Source organism: Saccopteryx bilineata, chromosome 4 (assembly GCF_036850765.1).
Source record: "Saccopteryx bilineata isolate mSacBil1 chromosome 4, mSacBil1_pri_phased_curated, whole genome shotgun sequence".
NCBI lineage: Eukaryota > Metazoa > Chordata > Mammalia > Chiroptera > Emballonuridae > Saccopteryx > Saccopteryx bilineata.
The window spans coordinates 217,767,697-217,788,014 of NC_089493.1; the positions used below are offsets into that span (position 1 = coordinate 217,767,697).

The 20,318-nt window shown below is 36.7% G+C and overlaps 1 protein-coding gene across 1 annotated transcript in view; it reads left to right on the top strand.

The window, feature by feature from the left end:
- The window catches only part of ADGRV1 (adhesion G protein-coupled receptor V1), a 729,252-nt gene that overhangs the window by 145,904 nt on the left and 563,030 nt on the right, over positions 1 to 20,318 (top strand). Inside the window, exons 32-35 of the mRNA XM_066273806.1 lie at positions 65 to 246; positions 1,017 to 1,828; positions 5,008 to 5,217; positions 14,184 to 14,314. Coding sequence (XP_066129903.1) covers positions 65 to 246; positions 1,017 to 1,828; positions 5,008 to 5,217; positions 14,184 to 14,314 — 1,335 coding nt within the window. The remainder of the gene's footprint in view (positions 1 to 64; positions 247 to 1,016; positions 1,829 to 5,007; positions 5,218 to 14,183; positions 14,315 to 20,318) is intronic.

Consider the following 20,318-nt stretch of genomic DNA (forward strand, 5'->3'; position numbering starts at 1 on the left):
GCATCACTCTTATTCTGATTTCAGAACTGGGATTCTGTTAAGGATGTTTTCACTGTATTTTTAGGTTATACAAGTGCAACTAACTGATGCCTCTGGTGGAGGTACTATTGGGTTAGATCGAATGTCAAATGTCATTATCCCTGCCAATGACAATCCTTATGGTACAGTAGCGTTTGTTCAGTCGGTTTATCGAGTGCAAGAGCCTCTGGAGAGAAGTTCCTGTGCTAACGTAACTGTCAGGAGAAGGTATATGAGATGGCTGCTTGCATCTGTGGGGGTGATGGGAATTGTGGGGCGGTGGGAGAGTCACTTTTGTTTATTTAAATAATTTAGGTCTGATTGTTTTTTATATAATGTAAATTATTTAGTTAAATGATTTATACCTATTAATATAAAGAGCTCATTATATTTATCATATCTATTATTAGTGAGATGAATTATACATCATTGGGCTTTCTAACTCCAGACACTTGTTACTTTAATCTGTGACTCGCATTAGAATTTAGATACAATTAGCTTCTAAATTAAAGAATATTCATATGCTAAAGTGGTTAATTTTTAGGTCCTACTTTTTCTGTATTTCCTTTGTGAGGCAGTATACAGTTCACTGAATTCCTTTAGAAATAGAAAATACAGGGTTTGGGGACTTTATGGCAAACAATTTTATTTCCGCAAAATGTACTCATGCTATTATCATTGTTAATTTGTTCCAGCAACATCTAGTAATGAAAGCTAATTTTCTATTTCTGTTTGATAACTTTAAAGTGGATATGATTTACATATATTGAAAGATATTTTCATAGCTTGGTAAAAATAAAGTATTGATTAAAAACTACCAAGATTTACATACATGAGAAATTAAAACATTGAAAGACAAATGTAATAAGAAATGTGGTTGTGTTTTACATTATACACTGAAATAGTGACAGCTGTAATTAGCATATCTCTTCTCTATGTGTAATCCACAGATTGCTTTGAATGTTTAACCTGTCTTTCAATTTCACTCCACATTTTAGCGGAGGGCGCTTTGGGCAGCTCTTGTTGTTCTACGATACTTCCGATATTGATGTAGTGGCTGTTGCAGTTGAGGAAGGTCAAGATTTACTGTCCTACTATGAGTCACCAATTCAAGGGGTGCCTGACTCGCTTTGGAGAACTTGGGTGAATGTCTCTGCCGTGGGGGAACCCCAGTACACTTGTGCCACTTTGTGCCTCAGAGAACACGCGTGCTCAGCATTTTCATTTTTCAGTGCTTCTGAGGGCCCCCAGTGTTTTTGGATGACATCGTGGATCAGTCCAGCTGGTAACCACTCAGACTTCTGGACCTACAGGAAAAACCTGACAAGGGTAGCATCTCTTTATAGCAGTCAGGCTGTGGCTGGTAGTGACTATGAGCCTGTCACAAGGCAGTGGGCCATAATGCTGGAAGGTGATGAATTTGCGAATCTCACAGTTTCTATTCTTCCAGATGATTTCCCTGAGATGGATGAGAGTCTCCTAATTTCTCTCCTTGAAGTTCACCTCATGAACATTACAGCCAGTTTTGAAAACCAGCCAATCATAGGACAGCCAAACACTTCTACTGTTGTCATAGCATTAAATGGTGATGCCTTTGGAGTGTTTGTGATCTACAGTATTAGCCCCAATACCTCAGAAGATGGCTTGTATGTTGAGGTCCAGGAGCAGCCTCAAACCACAGTGGAGCTGCTGATCCACAGGACGGGGGGCAGCTTAGGTCAGGTGACAGTCGAATGGCGTGTTGTTGATGGAACCGCTACTGAAGGTTTAGATTTTATAGGTTCTGGAGACATTCTGACTTTTGCTGAAGGTGAGTGAAGGTTCTAAATGGATTTTAGTTCGTCTTGGAAAAGTCATCATATTCTATTTTTATGATTATGTTCATAAGAGTTCTTACTATATACATTCTTGCTGATATGTAAAAGTGCAGTATGATTTTGAAAAAATAGAAGTTAAATGGTTGACATCTATGTAGACTGACATGGCCCTACATCCTATCTGTCCACTTATTTATTAAACACAAACAGGTTTTAGGGAGTGTGAATTTTATCCTTTTATATGTGATATAGGTAAGTAAACAAAGAGGCAAGTCTAAGGAAAGCTCTAATTTTGTAAGGGAAATTATAAGAATGAGCTATGTATATACAATGAAGGATGTGGCTAAGAAGTACTGTTTTCTCTAAGTGAGTATTAACTGGGAGACTTGATTATGCCTTAGACGTATTACGATAAATCTTCAATGAAAGTAATTTATAAGTATAAATAGTATGAAGTTTGGTGACTTCATTTATAATTAGGCCAAATGACAGATCAATTTGATATTATTCTTAGACTTGGATGGGATCATTATTGTAAATTTTCATGAGCAATATAATTATTGGTAACTTGGACAATAACTTAGAATTAGGGTCAGATTCACTGATTCATTTTCAAGGCTGTTTGAATCATCTATTATTGAAAAATTTGAAAAGTTTTTATGTTTAAAATAGTTTGTAAACATTTGAAAATGTATTTTTCTGAGATCAGTGTTTAAATTCTGATTTGGGCAATTGAAGATTCCATATGGTTTTTTTAATACAGTATTTTTCTGATTGAAAAAGTGGTGTGAAACTAGTCAGAGAAAGACAGGTATCATATGATTTTACTCATATATGGAATCTAATGAACAAAGTAAACTAGCAAAATAGAGACAGACTCATACATGCTGACAGCTGTGAGGAAACGGGGACTGGGTGAGGGAGATGGAGGGCGAGAGCAGAAAAGGACAGAGGAAGAAACTCAGACACAGACAGCGGTGTGCTGATTGTTGGGAGGAGGAGGGAGAGGAGGCTATGGACACAAATGGTGAAGGACGAAGACTTGACTGAGGAGGAGTGGTGAACACAATACCGTGTACAGAGATGTGTTACAGAATTTGGCATCTGAAACCTGTATAATTATGTTAACTAGTGCCATCCTAATAAAGCCAATAAAAAATGATGAGTACTCATAAAAACATCACTGTATACAGAAAAATGAAGGAAATAAACATTCACAATTACATGTTTAGAGCAGTTCACTGCACTTTTTATTGTTTAACTTTTTGGAAACAGTAATTGGGGGTCATGATGCATACTCTTGTATACTTTTTGAAATTTTTATTTATTTTTATTGATTTTAGAGAGAGGAAGGGAGAGAAAAATATCAATTTCACTTAATTTATACATGTATTAGTTGATTCTTGTATGTGCCCTGACCAGGGGTCAAACCTACAGCCTTGTTCTATTGGGATGACACTAACCAACTGAGCTAACCAGCCCAGGCTATCCTATACTTTTTGAAACAATCAGCATATGATTTAGAGTAAATTTTTAAAATAGTATAAAACATTACTTTTAAAAAACTTATTGCATTTATTGGGGTGACATTGGTTAATAAAATTATATAGATTTCAAGTGTACAATTCTATAATACATCATTTGTATATTGTATTGTGTGTTCACCACCCCAAATCAAGTCTCCTATAATGGTTATTTCTATTAAATGACTTAGGGAACAATGGAATATGACATGCCTGATGGAGCAGGAGGGTGCAGGTTGGTAATTGGTAACTTTTCTCCTTATTTCACAGGAAATCATGAAAATCCAATGAGGAGGGTGTGAAAATGAAAATTTAAAGTTAGATATTCCAGTGGCTTTAGTAACTTCCAAGTTTTCATATAAAGTAATAACATTATATGAATTAGTATTACTTCGAATTGTAACTTCAGCACCACATAAAATGGACTGCATAGCTAACCTAGATTCATAAATCATCTGTAGTCTTTTGAGCAGGTTTTGGTGCTGTGAACTGAGGACCTGCACCAGGGGCACAAGAGAGAAGAGCATGCATTCGTATCCCTTTTCTCCTTTTACTGCCTTTTGTTTTCTCACTGTTTCATCTTCTTTTCAGAAAGTGGCAAAGAATTAGATGGGAGAAAGTATAGGCTAAAGAGCAGAAGCATTGTTGGTTTCAGGGGTGTTAGTAGGGGGTGCCCTATGGACTACTGGGGTCCTAGACCGAATTGAAAAGTAGATTGATTAGCCCTGTCACTGTCACTCAGCCTTTGAGTTGCTCTTCTGCCTCCTTCCTTCATTGGCCTACATCCTGGAAACTGGTATCTGTTGCTGTCATCTTATCCAGTTACCCAAAGAATCATTTCATTTCATTCAGGCTGGTTCGCTCAGAATTTGCCAGTTGTTTCCCATTTTGGCCACTTGTGCCTAAGCTTCCTTTCAGGGAGGTATTGCCATGAGTGCCTCATGAATATTATTTACAGTAATGCCAGAATGGGAATGAGAGTCCGTTATCAGAGGGTGCTCTTTCTAAAGAAGGGGCTTTAGAAGCTCTTTCCCTAGCTAGGCTGTTGTTCTAGGCCAGTGATTTTCCACCTTCTCTATCTGACATAAATGAATTATAAAATTCTGTTCCACACCAAAAAATATATTTTTTGCCCATCTGACAAACAAAGGTAGATGTAATTTTGATTCATTCACAATGCTTGGTTGTTGTGTTGGCTGTTATTTTTTTGACAATCTAAAGGAAAAGAGGTCAGTGCCCCTAGCTAAAGAGTCAAGTATTGTACATTTAAAAAATTCTTGGGCCACACTAGTGTACTGTAGCACACCAGTTGAAAATCACTGTTCCAGGGTAAAGACCAGGAAGGAAACCGTGATTCTTTGAAATAATCTGATTCTTTAATTTTCCATGATTCAAAATGTCCTTTTCCACGATCTGTCTATAGTAACAGACTTTTACAGTGTTTTATATATGAAAAGATGAAATAACATGTTTCCTTATAGTGGCGCTAATATTCCTCATATTAATATTAAACTTATTATAATTCACTTACATATTTTTACTTAACTTTTTAAAATCAAAGTGATTCTGAGCCTTTGTCAATTCCTTGTGATGTTGGTTGGTGATTTTGCTACATTGCTTCTAATTCCCATTAATTTTTTTCTTTATAGGTGAAACCAAAAAGATAGCCATTTTAGCTATTTTGGATGATTCTGAGCCAGAAGATGACGAAAGCATCGTTGTTAGTTTGGTGTACACTGAAGGTGGAAGTAGAATCCTGCCCAGCTCCGACACTGTGACAGTGAACATTCTGGCCAATGACAACGTGGCGGGAATTGTTAGCTTTCAGACAGCTTCCAGATCTGTCATAGGTCATGAAGGTGGGTTCCTATTTTTTTTTTTTTTTCCCATTTTTCTGAAGCTGGAAACAGGGAGAGACAGTCAGACAGACTCCCGCATGCGCCCGACCAGGATCCACCCGGCACGCCCACCAGGGGCGATGCTCTGCCCACCAGGGGGCGATGCTCTGCCCATCCTGGGCGTCGCCATGTTGCGACCAGAGCCACTCTAGCACCTGAGGCAGAGGCCACAGAGCCATCCCCAGCGCCCGGGCTATCTTTGCTCCAATGGAGCCTTGGCTGTGGGAGGGGAAGAGAGAGACAGAGAGGAAAGCGCGGCGGAGGTGTGGAGAAGCAAATGGGCGCTTCTCCTGTGTGCCCTGGCCGGGAATCGAACCCGGGTCCTCCGCACGCTAGGCCGACGCTCTACCGCTGAGCCAACCGGCCAGGGCTGGGTTCCTATTTTTGATGAGCACATTCATTCTCTTTTCTATGGATGTTATTTTTGTTTAGTTTTTAAAGTTTTTGATTTTTTAATCTTTTTATGACTTTGTAGGGCTGTGTATGCTAATATGCGTGGAACTCATTGGGGAGAGAGATATACAGTGAACTGTGTAATACGTGTAGGAGCCTTGCAGACTGGTATAGTGTTCTAGCGTGCACTCCCCCCCGGAGTGGCTGTAAGGAAGGTAGTCAGACCTGGGATGCTCAGCCTTCTTGTCTGTTAAATAATGGCAGATATTACTTCCTAGGTGTCTTTGTGAGGATTAGGTAAACTAATGAGTCTGAAGTGCTTAGCACAGGTCCTGGCAAGTGTATATATGCTCAACGGTAGCTGCTTATATTAAACAGTGAAACCCAGGCTTCCTGTTAAAGACAAATAGTGGTTTGTAATCAGTGAATATTTTAGCCTGGATTTTATATTGTGTTTATATATTTCATGAAAAAAGTGCCAAAGTAGAAAAAAATTATAAAATGTCCATTTCTTCCTTAAACAATTTTATTTAATTCTCATTTTGTATTTTACATTGTATGTAAGGTGTTGCATATACAGGGAGGGGCAAAAGTAGGTTTACAGTTTTGAGTTTGTGAAACCCAGAGTTTATTCTTGTATCGTTATTTATTATTGTATTATTTTCCATATGAACAACTATAAGCCTATTTTACCCCACCCTGTAAAGGCTGTTGTTTTGTTTAAAAGATTATGGCAATGTGTTTGTTTCTTTGAATAAGCTTGATTGAGATAAAACTGCTGTTTATAGTCTATGTTTCACTATAGTGTGTATTTAGAAATAAAAAAAAAAACACTGTACCTTGAGTTAAAAAATGGAAAGGATATTGATCATGCATTTGGACTTTTATTTTACAGACGAGAAAACTGATTTGACAAGGCCATACAGCTAGTTGCTGTGCTGGGAACTAAGTGTAATTTAGTGTGTATTACCTTTCACCTTCCTCTACTCCTGACTTGCAGGTTTAATTTATCAATGCAAGTGTCTTAGTGATTTCCTTGTATTAATGGTCTAAGCTCATGTTGTTAGAGCAATAGTGAGTGAAAGTGATTAGCAAATTGCCGTAAGTTCAATTGACCGGTCATCAAAAACTTTTTTCTAATATAATACAAATAGAACTTCACTGTAGGAGAAGTTATCTTTAAAATGATAACAACAACAATAATATTAAGTATTTTTTGCGTGCCACATATTTCACATTAATTATTTCACTTAATTATATAATAGGTGTAATAGTATACACCAGATTTTCACAAAAAGAAACTGAATTTTAGAAAGACTAAATAGCACAGTTATTCATGATAGAGTTTAAACCCACTGCTATCTTTTTTTTTTTTTTTTTTGTATTTTTCTGAAGCTGGAAACGGGGAGAGACAGCCAGACAGACTCCCGCATGCGCCCGACCGGGATTCACCCGGCACGCCCACCAGGGGCGATGCTCTGCCCACCAGGGGGCGATGTTCTGCCCCTCCGGGGCGTCGCTCTGCCGAGACCAGAGCCACTCTAGTGCCTGGGGCAGAGGCCAAGGAGCCATCCCCAACGCCCAGGCCATCTCCGCTCCAATGGAGCCCCGGCTGCGGGAGGGGAAGAGAGAGACAGAGAGGAAGGAGAGGGGGAGAGGTGGAGAAGCAGATGGGCGCCCCTCCTATGTGCCCTGGCCGGGAATCGAACCCGGGTCCCCTGCACGCCAGGCCGACGCTCTACCACTGAGCCAACCGGCCAGGGCCCCCACTGCTATCTTAATCCAGAGGTCCTGCTACAAGGAAGTTTTTGAGAAGAGACTTTGTTTTGCTTGAACTTAAATCTGCTGCAGAACTTGACAATGTAGGAATTTTGGATAAATATTTCAAGTGGTTTGAGTTAAAAGAATAATGAATTTGAGTAAAAATATCTCTGTGAGAGAAGGAAATTAGTGAGAGAACCTGACTCTATCTAGGTTATAAATGAAAATTGGATATTTAGAGGTAATAGTGGAAATCATAAAAATTAATAAAATCTTTGTGGATAGTTGAAGAAAAGCAAGTTGTCAAAGATAAAGCCATGTGCAGTGCCAGAGGAAGGGGCTAGGGAAGGAGAAAGGTCTGAGAGAAGGTTCCACCAAAGGGGTGGAAGAGACCAATGTAAGAGTGTGTTTTCCCTCTTACCAGGAGCCACCTGGATCCCATACTAACAGGACAACAAATGAGATTAGATTTCCAAGAGCTCTGGAGTAGACAGTAGTAACTATAAAGGAGTTTTTGAAGGAGGACTTGGGATGGGAAGCAAATATTCAAGGCTGATCAAAGGATATGGAGGCTTTTAGGCAGTGCTTCTCAAAGTATGGTTTCGGCAGGTATCCATCTACAGAGTTTCTACTAGTTTGTGACAAGATAAGTTCAGAAACTGAAATAACCTGTGCTAGAAACTTACATATAACAACTTCATTTTGCTGTGATATCCAAAAGCAATATCTATGGGCTTCTATCTGTGTTCTTTTTGCTATTTAACTAATCTAGTCATTCATTTTATTGTCTTTTATAAAAATGTTAGTCTATAATAGATCAGGGCAAGCAAAACAAGACACAAATAAAAACACCTTGTTCTTCACTGTGTTAAGTTTGAGAAGCGCTGCCTTAGCAGATAGTGTACTTATCGGCCACGGGAGCAAGGGGAAGAGACAAATTGGGGAAAAAGGATTAAAAGTGAGTATTTTGGATGTGTTTTTGTTTTGTTTAAGAAATATGGGAAGGAAAATAGTGTTGAAGGCGACAATACAAGTGTTAGTGAAATGGAGGTATAATTACGACCCAGGTCCGGGACGGATTAGATTTCAGGGAAGACTTAGAGCTAGACGAGGTATGTGATTTTCAGCAATATGATAGAGTTATTTTTGGAAAAGAATACCAAAGAATTTATTTTCCCAGTATCGTTTTAAAGGTATTTTAACTGTAAAGCAGTTAGTGGCATGAAAATGCACCTTAGGATAGTCTGGTGGTGTGAGGGTGGGCGGTTTGGGGGCCTGAGGGAGTCGGCTTTCCTGCTGGACATCCAGACATGGTCACCTGTGCTGTCTTCCACCTGGATGAACTGAACCTGGAAGTCAGCTTTCAACAGCTAAATATCTCCAGGAAGAAAAGCATTAGTAATTAAAACAAATGGTCCAAATGTGTTACAGATTGACAATCTGCTTTAGCACATCAATCTATGAGCATGAGTTAAGTACAGGAAACAAAACACTGAATTGCTTTTATAGCTTGCATGAGTACGGCCTAGTTTTTTTGTTGTTGTTGTTTTTTTCCCTAAACAGAAATTGGGAGGAGCTTCTACATTTACTTATTTTCCCCCCTTTATTCCTGAGCCTTTACCTAGAGTCTGAATTTTCTTTTTCAAAAAATGCCGTGGACCAGCGTGGCTCCTAATAATGGTGCGGAATTAAGGAAACACACTTATCAAAACAAAAACGATGGGACCTGGAGGACTCTTCAAAATGCCTGGCAGTATCCGAGTGTCCCATAGCCCCAGTTTGCTTTATTATATAGATCTATGCAAATCAAGGACCTTGATACAAAGTTGCACATCCAAGGCTAAGACAGGAACTCTCCCAAGGCAAAAACAGGATACATTAGTGAAATCTACCAACATCTGAAACAAAGAGTCAGAGGAAGGGCATGTATATTGCTTCCAGCAACCCAAGGAAGCAAGTAGAGTGGGTGCAAATACTCAGCATCATAGCCAAATATGGAGATGGAGGGGGGAGAACTTAGCCTTTTGCTAAGCCTCGAATCTAAAATGGCTTTTTGCCATTTATGGTCCACAACAAAAAAAAATTATATGTACTTCAAGAATTTAGTTATTTTTGCCTGACCAGGTGGTGGTGCAGTAGATAGAGCGTCGGGCTGGGATGTGGAGGACCCAGGTTCGAGACCCTGAGGTTGCCAGCTTGAGCGTGGGCTCATCTAGTTTGAGCATAGCTCACCATCTTGGACCTAAGGTCGCTGGCTTGAGCAAGGGGTTACTCGATCTGCTGAAGGCCCATGGTCAAGGCACATATGAGAAAGCAATCAATGAACAACTAAGGTGTCGCAACAAAAAACTGATGATTGATGCTTCTCATCTCTCTCTGTTCCTGTCTGTCTGTCCCTATCTATCCCTCTCTCTGACTCTCTCTCTGTCTCTGTAAAAAAAAAAAAAAGAATTTAGTTATTTTGTGTGTGTATTCTTAATATCTCCGTGAAATGGCATAGAGAAAAGAGTATCAAGCATAGGTTTACCAAAAGAATTCATGAAAATTTTGTGGTGGTACTTCAAAGATAATGGCTGAAGAAATGGGGTAAAAATAATCATGCTATGTGGAATTTTAACAATGTTAACATTGCCTTTGGCCTGGTGTTGGAGTTTCATTCATGTGATTAGATTTAAAACATGGACTTTACTTAACTTCTAGAATGCATTTTCAATTCATGGGAAAAAGTTGCTTTAGTGTATAACAATATTGAATGCTGTTGAATATCCTATTTTTACATTTTTGTCCTAAGGCAATTGAACTAATGTCTGGTGATAAATATTTCTTTCAAATGTAATGGGAAGAATTTAGAAATGTGGGACAATAGATTTTTACTGTGGTTGCGAACTATATATAAATCTTTTCTTTATGACTCTGTATGCTTTACTCAGTCACCCAGTTTAGCAGCATCATAATCTCATGTCATGTTCAATGGATATAAACATTTTCCTTTTCTCAGAGATAGCATGAATCATTTTAGGCAAAGATTTAAACAAATGATTCCTAAAAATATACAACAGCGATATAGTTGTCCATCAGTATGCATGGGGCTTGGTGCTAGGACCCCTGAAGATATCATAGTCCACAGATGTTCAAGTCTCTTACATAAAATAATGTAGTATTTGTTTATAATCCTTGTACATCCTCCCATATACTTAAATGTATCTATAAATTACCCATAATTCCTAATTCAATGTAAACATTGTATTGTTTAGGCAATAATAACAAGAAAACTGTACACATGTCAGAATTTTCTGGGTGGTGATTCCAAGCCAACAGAATCCTGTCACTTTCTCTCTCTGTAGTTTTGATCTGGGGTTGGTTGAATCCGAGGATGAAGAACATGGGAAAATGAAGGGCCAGCTGGATTAAAAGCACTCAACTTTTTTTCCTTGACTGTTCATGTTGGCAGTTTGTGTTTCATGCTATTCATGTTTCTATATTGTTTTATATCATTTTCTGTTGTAGGTGATCACTATAGATAATACATGTATATAGTGTATACATGTATCTGTTACAATATTTAACATGTTCCTTCTATTTTAGATTTCTATTATTTTTACACATGTTGTAGGTAATGTTTTTTACCTTTGTGAGAAGAATCCTTGTTTGTTTTGGTAACAAGTGTACAAAATATTCAGCATTGTTTAAATGCATTTTATATTCCTATTCCTTATCTATATTAGGGTAGGCATACCAGTGGTCAGCAGACCGCGGCTCACGAGCCACATGCGGCTCAATCAGATTGAGGACGTTTTTAGTAAAGGTCAGGTTAGGACTACCCTAATTAAGTTATAACAGTGTACCTACCTATATAGTTTAAGTTTAAAAAATTGGGCTCTCAAAAGATATTTCAGTCGTTGTACTGTTGATATTTGGCTCTGCTGACTGAGTTTGCCGACTACTGGCCTAGTATCACCAGCTTTTGGTGGACTCTGTATATTTTATGTCAGGATGGTCTTCCAGGAATGTAGTCAGATTCTTTGGTAGGTGAAAGCCCGTCTTAGTCCTCCATTGTGGACTAAACCTAGAAGGCAGTGTAGTACCTGATAAAATGTTATCTAAAAAAATTCATCTTCCTCTCCCAGATCTACCTTCTGTCCTTCCCATTATTTAAGACTAAGCTGTTGTTTTTAAGTTTTTTTCTTTTATAAAGATTGTTCTTTGCCTGACCTGTGGTGGCGCAGTGGATAAAGCGTCAACCTGGAAACACTGAGGTTGCCGGTTCAAAACCCTGGCTTGCCTGGTCAAGGCACATATGGGAGTTGATGCTTCCTGCTCCTCCCCCTTCTCTCTCTCTCTCTTCCCCCCTCCTCTCTAAAATGAATAAATAAAAAAAAATTTAAAGACTGTTCTTTGACTTTTTATCCAGGTAGGAGGGTAACATTCTAGTAATATTACCTAGGAGGCATATTAAGTGGAACTGGTTCCAGGGAGTCTATATTAAAGAGGCAGGATCGATACCTTCATTTTTACTATTTGAAACATTTTTACACTATTCATGCTGTTGACATAGTTTGTAGTAGGCTTACAGAGTATGTGTTCAAGGAATGCTTTGTTTATATACTGCTCACAAAAATTAGGGGATATTTTATTGCTTTGTATTCATTTTGAAATATCCCCTAATTTTGTGAGCAGTATATTTTATTTATGTGTTTGTGTGTATCATGCTTCAAACTGTTGCTGCAATACTTTCTGCAAGTTTCTTGTTTGGTAATTTGTTAAATTTTCAAAGCTTATATTAAGTAGTATTAGACTTTGAGTATTTTACGTATAATAAGTTTTTAGGAGAATTTTACTTTTTTTCTCTGTAGCATTTCATTTTTATTTTTCTTTATACTGGTATATTTATTTCCAAATCTCTAGGTATTGTAAAATCTTGCAACTATAATTTATAAAATTTATTATGATTGCAAAATCCCCTTCAACATGGGTCCTTATTGACCTACATTTTGTTTTTCTTGCCACTTGTATTTTATTGTATTTTTAGCACTAATCAAGCTTTCATCATTTTATTTTTGAAATATTATTAGGTTTTACTACTAGGTTGTGTGATTTTAAAATTTTGATAACTGTGACTATAAACCTTTCCATTTGTGTCACCAGACAACACTGTAGGTGAAAAGATTAATGATCTAGTGCGCTGTCTGTGTCATTCAGTAATAGTTTTTTTTTGTTCAGTACATGAGAAATGCTGCATGATGTGCAACAGAGAGACTCCGGGATTTTATAGTAGTGCCTATATTTTTTTCATATGAGTTATACAAGTATAAAAATTTTTAAATGGTTCACTGATGATTAGACTGATTATACAGTTATATCAGTCTTTTAGATATGTCCTGACCTTTTGATAATCTGATTCCTAGCTAGCAGTTTCTATATGTTAAAAAAAAGATATAGTCTACTAATGGAATGGTGACTAAATTTTGTTTTTGTATTAAAGTACAAAAAATGTACACATTGAACATTGAAATGTTGGAGAAAATGTTATTCAGAAGTCTTTCTGATACTTTTGCTTTCTCTATTCTTCACTCTTCCCAAATAATTCACTGTTCTAAAGATAAGTGTGCTTAAGTTTAGTATGAAAATTTTGTTTTATAGTAATTGAAATTAAGATAATTTCTAAATTCATGATAACTTTCTAATACTAATGTTTTATCTTAAGAAATTTTAAAAATATGCTAGTTTAAAAATATGTTAAAAGGGTATTTAAATTTTGTTTTATTTCTACTCTGCTCACTTAAAAAGTGCCAGATGTATATACTTATTTGGATAGCTAAGTAAAAGTGATACTTTTAATGCATATGCATGGATTTCAGATATACTTCTATGCTATAAAATTTGAATGATATGTTCTTTAAAAGCTTTTAAACATCATTTCATTTTACTTTGTCATGCGATTATTATTTTAGTGCTATAGTTCATTTGTGTACCTTAACTGTATTCATCATCATGCAAGGATTTTTTGAATTGAGCATATTTTCAGCAAGCCACGTGGCTGTTAACAGTATGCCATAGAGCTTACATTTCACTTTCAGCAGTTTGAAAGAAATGCCTATCACTATTTCCTTCATTTTGATAAAGTATTACATAAGGATAAAAGCCAGGAATGAAAATATCTAAAATACCTCAATTACCCAGGAAGGAGAACTGTAACTTTGGTGGTTACAGAGACTGATGTACAGATGTGACACCTTTCCTTTGTATTTCTTTTTAAAAAACATAATCATTGATGGTATATGTAAGTTACAACTTAAAGAAATGTGATTTTCAGGTATTTGCAAGCATTTTTATGCATGCATTGTGTAAAATCACATTGCATATCAGTGTAAGGAACTGTGTCCTTTTGAAAAGGAGAGGAAAATGCACCTGTGCTGTTGTGACTTTTGACCATGAAGACTTGATTACTTTCTTATATGTACAGAACATTTATGTTCTGGTGCATGTTTGGAGTGTATAAACGTTCGTGTTTTCCATTATAGCATGTGCTTTTGTAACTTTTAAATATTGAACTTCCTGAATTTCTACTAAATACAAGTATTTAGAAGTGAGATCCCTGTGTTAATAAGCAATAAGCATGTATAAAGCTTCTAGAAAATTCAAAACAGAACTTCTTTGTAATGTTCTGGAAAGGTGCTGTAATAGTTGCATGTTTGGGATTTGGGTTTTGTTGAATTCATATGTTAAATTCATTTTCCATTAAGCACTTTTCAATCTGTATACTTCACTTGCAGGAGAAATTTTGCAATTCCATGTTATAAGAACACCCCCCGGTCGAGGAAATGTTACGGTTAACTGGAAAATTATTGGGCAAAATCTAGAACTCAATTTTGCTAACTTTACTGGACAACTCTTCTTTCCTGAGGTAAGACAACCCAAAAGAGCTTTACCATGCATATGTAGGAGAAACTGCTTTGAGAAAACGGGGAAGCTCTGATGAGGTAATGCAAGGAGTAATGGAGGTTGATGGGATCACTACTTGCTTGGAACTGGAAAGGGAGAGAGTACTACTTGAGTAAAGAACTTCAAAGACATAGGAATAGATCTGGTTTTTTTATATGTGCTTGGTAGAGCTCCTTTAAAGAAACAGAAAATGCTGACTGTGTATCTGAGGCCTACCATTGTTGTCACCGCATCATTCTGAAGATGGTGGTAGTCCTTGTTCCTCTTCTCTTACTTCTCACTATCTTGGAACTTTAAATGCATGGCAACAGCAAATATAGCTCTAAAAACAAATGTCTTTTTATGCCCTGTTGGCAAAGTATAACATGAGGATAGTTTTGAAAGTATATTTTTGAGTTGCCGTTTATAGACTTTGATAGTTTAAAAAAGGTGATTGTTGAGAAATAACTTTATAAAAGCACTTCTGAAAAAAATTGGCACCACTTTATGGTCAAGTTGTCATCGTCCTTTTTTCTCCACATTCACTTAGTGAATTCCTGTTTGATAATGTGTTTAACTCTTTATTTTTTATTTCCACTGTCTCAATATTAAGCCAAGCTCCTATAACTTTCAGTCTTGAATACATTGGACTTTTAATCCCTAGTCTCTTTGAGGCACACTGATCTTTTCCTATTCGCCACTGCCATAGAATCTCTTAACTAATTTCTTTGTCTAAAATTGTCAATAATGATACATTGCTCATTTGATAAGATCTACATTGATCAGCTCTATATTCAAGATCCTTCACAATTAGTCTTTATCTGCCTTAAGCCTGGTTACCCATGAGTGAATGATTTTTTTTTTCTTTCTGGGAGCCACACTTTTACTTTTTTTTTTTTTTATCATTTTTTTATTAAATTTAATGCAGTGACATTGATAAATCAGCGTACATATGTTGAGAGAAAACATCTCCAGATTATTTTGACATTTGATTATGCTGTATACCCTTTACCCAAAGTCAAATTATCTTCCATCACCTTCTATCTGGTTTTCTTTGTGCCCCTCCCCTCCCCCACCCCCTCTCTCCTTCCTCTTCTCCATCCCCCCCATCCCCCACACCCCCAAACCCCAATACCATCACATTCTTGTTCATGTCTCTGAGTCTCATTTTTATGTCCCATCTATGTAATGGAATCATATAGTTCTTAGTTTTTTTCTGATTTACTTATTTCACTCCGTATAATGTTATCAAGGTTCATCCATGTTATTGTAAATGATCCGATGTCATCATTTCTTATGGCTGAGTAGTATTCCATAGTGTGTGTATATATATATATATATATATATATATATATATATATATATATATACATACCAAAGCTTTTTAATCCACTCATCCTCTGACGGACACTTGGGCTGTTTCCAGATCTTCACTATTGTGAACAATGCTGCCACAAACATGGGGGTGCATTTCTCCTTTTGGAGCTGTTCTATGGTGTTCTTGGGGTATATTCCTAAAAGTGGTATAGCTGGGTCAAAAGGCAGTTCGATTTTCAATTTTTCGAGGAATCTCCATACTGTTTTACACAGTGGCTACACCAGTCCGCATTCCCACCAGCAGTGCAGGAGGGTTCCCTTTTCTCCACATCCTCGCCAGCACTTATTCTGTGATGTTTTGTTGATGAGCGCCATTCTGGCTGGTGTGAGGTGATATCTCATTGTGGTTTTAATTTGCATTTCTCTAATGATTAGTGATGTTGAGAATTTTTTCATATGCCTATTGGCCATCTGTATATCCTCTTTGGAGAAGTGTCTATTCATTTCTTTTTCTCAGTTTTTGATTGGATTGTTTGTCTTCCTGGTGTTGAGATTTACAAGTTCTTTATAAATTTTGGTTATTAATCCCTTATCAGACGAATTGTCAAATATGTTCTCCCATTGTGTAGTTTGTCTTTTATTCTGTTCTTATTATCTTTAGCTGTGCAAAAGCTTTTTAGTTTGAAATAGTCCCATTTGTTTATCCTTTCTTTTATTTCACTTCCCCCTGGAGATCAATCAGCAAATATATTGCTCCGAGAGATGTTGGAGAGCTTACTGCCTATGTTTTCTTCTAAGACGCTTATGGTTTCACGGCTTACATTTAAGTCTTTTATCCATTTTGAGTTTATTTTTGTGAGTGGTGTAAGCTGGTGGTCTAGTTTCATTTTTTTGCAGGTAGCTGTCCAATTTTCCCAACACCATTTGTTAAAGAGACTGTCTTTACTCCATTGTATTTCCTTACCTCCTTTGCCAAATATCAGTTGTCCATAGAGCTGTGGGTTTATTTCTGGGTTCTCTGTTCTGTTCCATTGATCTGTATGCCTGTTCTTATGCCAGTATCAGGCTGTTTTGAGTACACTGGCCTTGTACTATAACTTGATATCAAGAAGTGTGATACCTCCCACTTTATTCTTTTTTTTAAGATTCCTGAGTCTATTCATGTTCTTTTTTGGTTCCATATAAATTTTTGGAATATGTGATCTATATGTTTGAAGTATGTCATTGGTATTTTAATTGGTATTGCATTGAATTTATAGATTGCTTTGGGTAATATAGACATTTTAATGATGTTTATTCTTTCTAACCATGAACACGATATATGCTTCCTCTTGTTTGTATCTTCCTTGATTTCTTTTATCAATGCTTTATAATTTTCCGAGTACAAGTCTACAAGTCTTTAGTCTCCTTGGTTCAGTTTACTCCTAGGTACTTAATTTTTTTGGTTGTAATAGTGAAGGGGATTGTTTCCTTAATTTCTCTTTCTGACTGTTCATTGTTGGTATATAAAAATGCCTCTGATTTTCTGAGTATTGATTTTATATTCTGCCACTTTGCTGAATTCATTTATCAGGTCCAGTAGTTTTTTGACTGAGACTTTAGGGTTTTCTATATACAATATCATATCATCTGCAAATAATGATAGTTTTACTTCTTCTTTTCCAACTTGAATGCCTTTTATTTCTTCTTCTTGTCTGATTGTGGTGACTAGGACTTCCAGGACTATGTTGAAAAAGAGTGGTGAAAGGGGCACCCCTGCCTTGTTCCTGATCTTAAGGGGATTGCTTTTAATTTTTGTTCATTGAGTATGATGTTGGCTGTGGGTTTGTCATAGATAGCTTTTATCATGTTGAGGTATGTTCCCTGTATTCCCTCTTTGCTGAGAGTTTTGATCATGAACGGGTGCTGATCAAATGCTTTTTCTGCATCTATTGAAGTTATCATGTGGTTTTTCTCCTTCTTTTTGTTTATGTGATGAATCACATTGATTGATTTACGAATATTGCACCAGCCTTGCCTCCCCAGAATAAATCCCACTTGATCATGATGTATGATTTTTTCCATATATTGTTGGATCCGGTTTGCCAATATTTTGTTGAGTATTTTAGCATCTATATTCATCAGAGATATTGACCTATAATTTTCTTTCTTTGTGTTGTCTGCCTAGTTTTGTAGTCAGAATTTTGCTCGCCTCCTAAAAGGATCTCAGAAGTCTTCTTTCCTCTTGAATTTTTTGAAATAGCTTGAGAAGGATAGGAGTTAGTTCTTCTTTGAATATTTGGTAGACTTCAGTTGTGAAGCCATCAGGCCCCGAACTTTTCTTTGTTGGGAGTTTTTTGATAACTGTTTCAATTTCATTTGGTGTAATCGGTCTGTTTAGGTTTTCTGATTCTTCTAGATTGATTTTTGGAGGATTGTATGTTTCAAGGAATTTGTCCATTTCATCTAGGTTATCTAGTTTTTTGGCATACAGTTCTTCATAGTATTTTCTTACAATATTTTGTATTTCTGTTGTGTCAGTTGTTATTTCTCCACTCTCATTTCTAATTTTATTTATTTGAGTTCTTTCTCTTTTTTTCTTGGTGAGTCTAGTTTATGGTTCATCAATCTTGTTTACCTTTTCAAAGAACCAGCTCCTAGTTTCATTGTTCCTCTGTATTGTTTCTTTAGCCTCTATGTCATTTATTTCTGCTCTGATCTTTATTATTTCCTTCCTTCTACTACATTTGGGCTTTACTTGTTCTTTTTCTAGTTCTTTTAGATGCAGGGTTAAGTTGTTTATTTGAGCTTTTTCTAGTTTCTTAAGGTGTGCCCGTAGTGCTAAGAACTTCCCTCTTAGTACTGCTTTTGCTGTGTCCCAGAAATTTTGAGTTGTTGAATGCTCATTGTCATTCGTTTCTAGGAATTTTTTTTTTTTAATAAATTTTTATTAATGGTAATGGGATGACATTAATAAATCAGAGTACATATATTCAAAGAAAACATGTCTAGGTTATTTTGTCATTAAATTATGTTGCATACCCCTCGCCCAAAGTGAGATTGTCCTCCGCCACCCTCTATCTAGTTCTCTGTGCCCCTCCCCCTCCCCCTAACTCTCTCCCTCCCTCCCTCCCATGTCCTCCCTCCCCCCACCCCTGGTAACCACCACACTCTTGTCCATGTCTCTTAGTCTCATTTTTATGTTCCACCAATGTATGGAATCATGTAGTTCTTGTTTTTTTCTGATTTACTTATTTCACTCCGTATAATGTTATCAAGATCCCACCATTTTGCTGTAAATGATCTGATGTCATCATTTCTTATGGCTGAGTAGTATTCCATAGTGTATATGTGCCACATCTTCTTTATCCAGTCTTCTATTGAAGGGCTTTTTGGTTGTTTCCATGTCTTGGCCACTGTGAACAGTGCTGCAATGAACATGGGGCTACATGTGTCTTCACGTATCAATGTTTCTGAGGTTTTGGGGTATATACCCAGTAGAGGGATTGCTGGGTCATAAGGTAGTTCTATTTGCAGTTTTTTGAGGAACCACCATACTTTCCTCCATAATGGTTGTACTACTTTACATTCCCACCAACAGTGAATGAGGGTTCCTTTTTCTCCACAGCCTCTCCAACATTTGCTATTACCCGTCTTGTTGATAATAGCTAATCTAACAGGGGTGAGGTGGTATCTCATTGTAGTTTTGATTTGCATTTCACTAATAACTAATGAAGCTGAGCATCTTTTCATATATCTGTTGGCCATTTGTATCTCTTCCTGGGAGAAGTGTCTGTTCATGTCTTCTTCCCATTTTTTTATTTGATTGTTTGTTTGTTTGTTGTTGAGTTTTATGAGTTCTTTGTAAATTTTGGATATTAGGCCCTTATCTGAGCTGTGTTTGAAAATATCATTTCCCATTTAGTTGCTGTCTGTTTATTTTTATATCAGTTTCTCTTGCTGAGCAAAAACTTTTTATTCTGATGTAGTCCCATTCATTTATCTTTGCCTTCACTTCTCTTGCCATTGGAGTCAAGTTCATAAAATGTTCTTTAAAACCCAGGTCCATGATTTTAGTACCTATGTCTTCTTCTATGTACTTTATTGTTTCAGGTCTTATATTTAGGTCTTTGATCCATTTTGAATTAATTTTAGTACACGGGGACAGGCTGTAGTCGAGTTTCATTCTTTTGCATGTGGCTTTCCAGTTTTCCCAACACCATTTGTTGAAGAGGCTTTCTTTTCTCCATTGTGTGTTGTTGGCCCCTTTATCAAAGATTATTTGACCATATATGTGTGGTTTTATTTCTGGGCTTTCTATTCTGTTCCATTGGTCTGAGTGTCTATTTTTCTGCCAAGACCATGCTGTTTTGATTATCGTGGCCCTATAATATAGTTTAAAGTCAGGTATTGTAATGTTCCCAGCTTCATTCTTTTTAGGAATTTTTTTATTTCTTCTTTGATCTCATTCTTAATCTATTCGTTATCTGACAAACTGCTATTTAGTTTCCATGTGTTTGAGAATTTTTGAGCTTTTCTGTTGTGGTTCATTTCTAGTTTCATGCCATTGTGATCAGAGAAAGTGCTTGATATGATTTCAATCTTCTTAAAATTTGTTGAGACCGCTTTTGTATTCTAACATGGGATCTATCCTAGAGAATGTACCATGAGCACTTGAAAAGAATGTATAT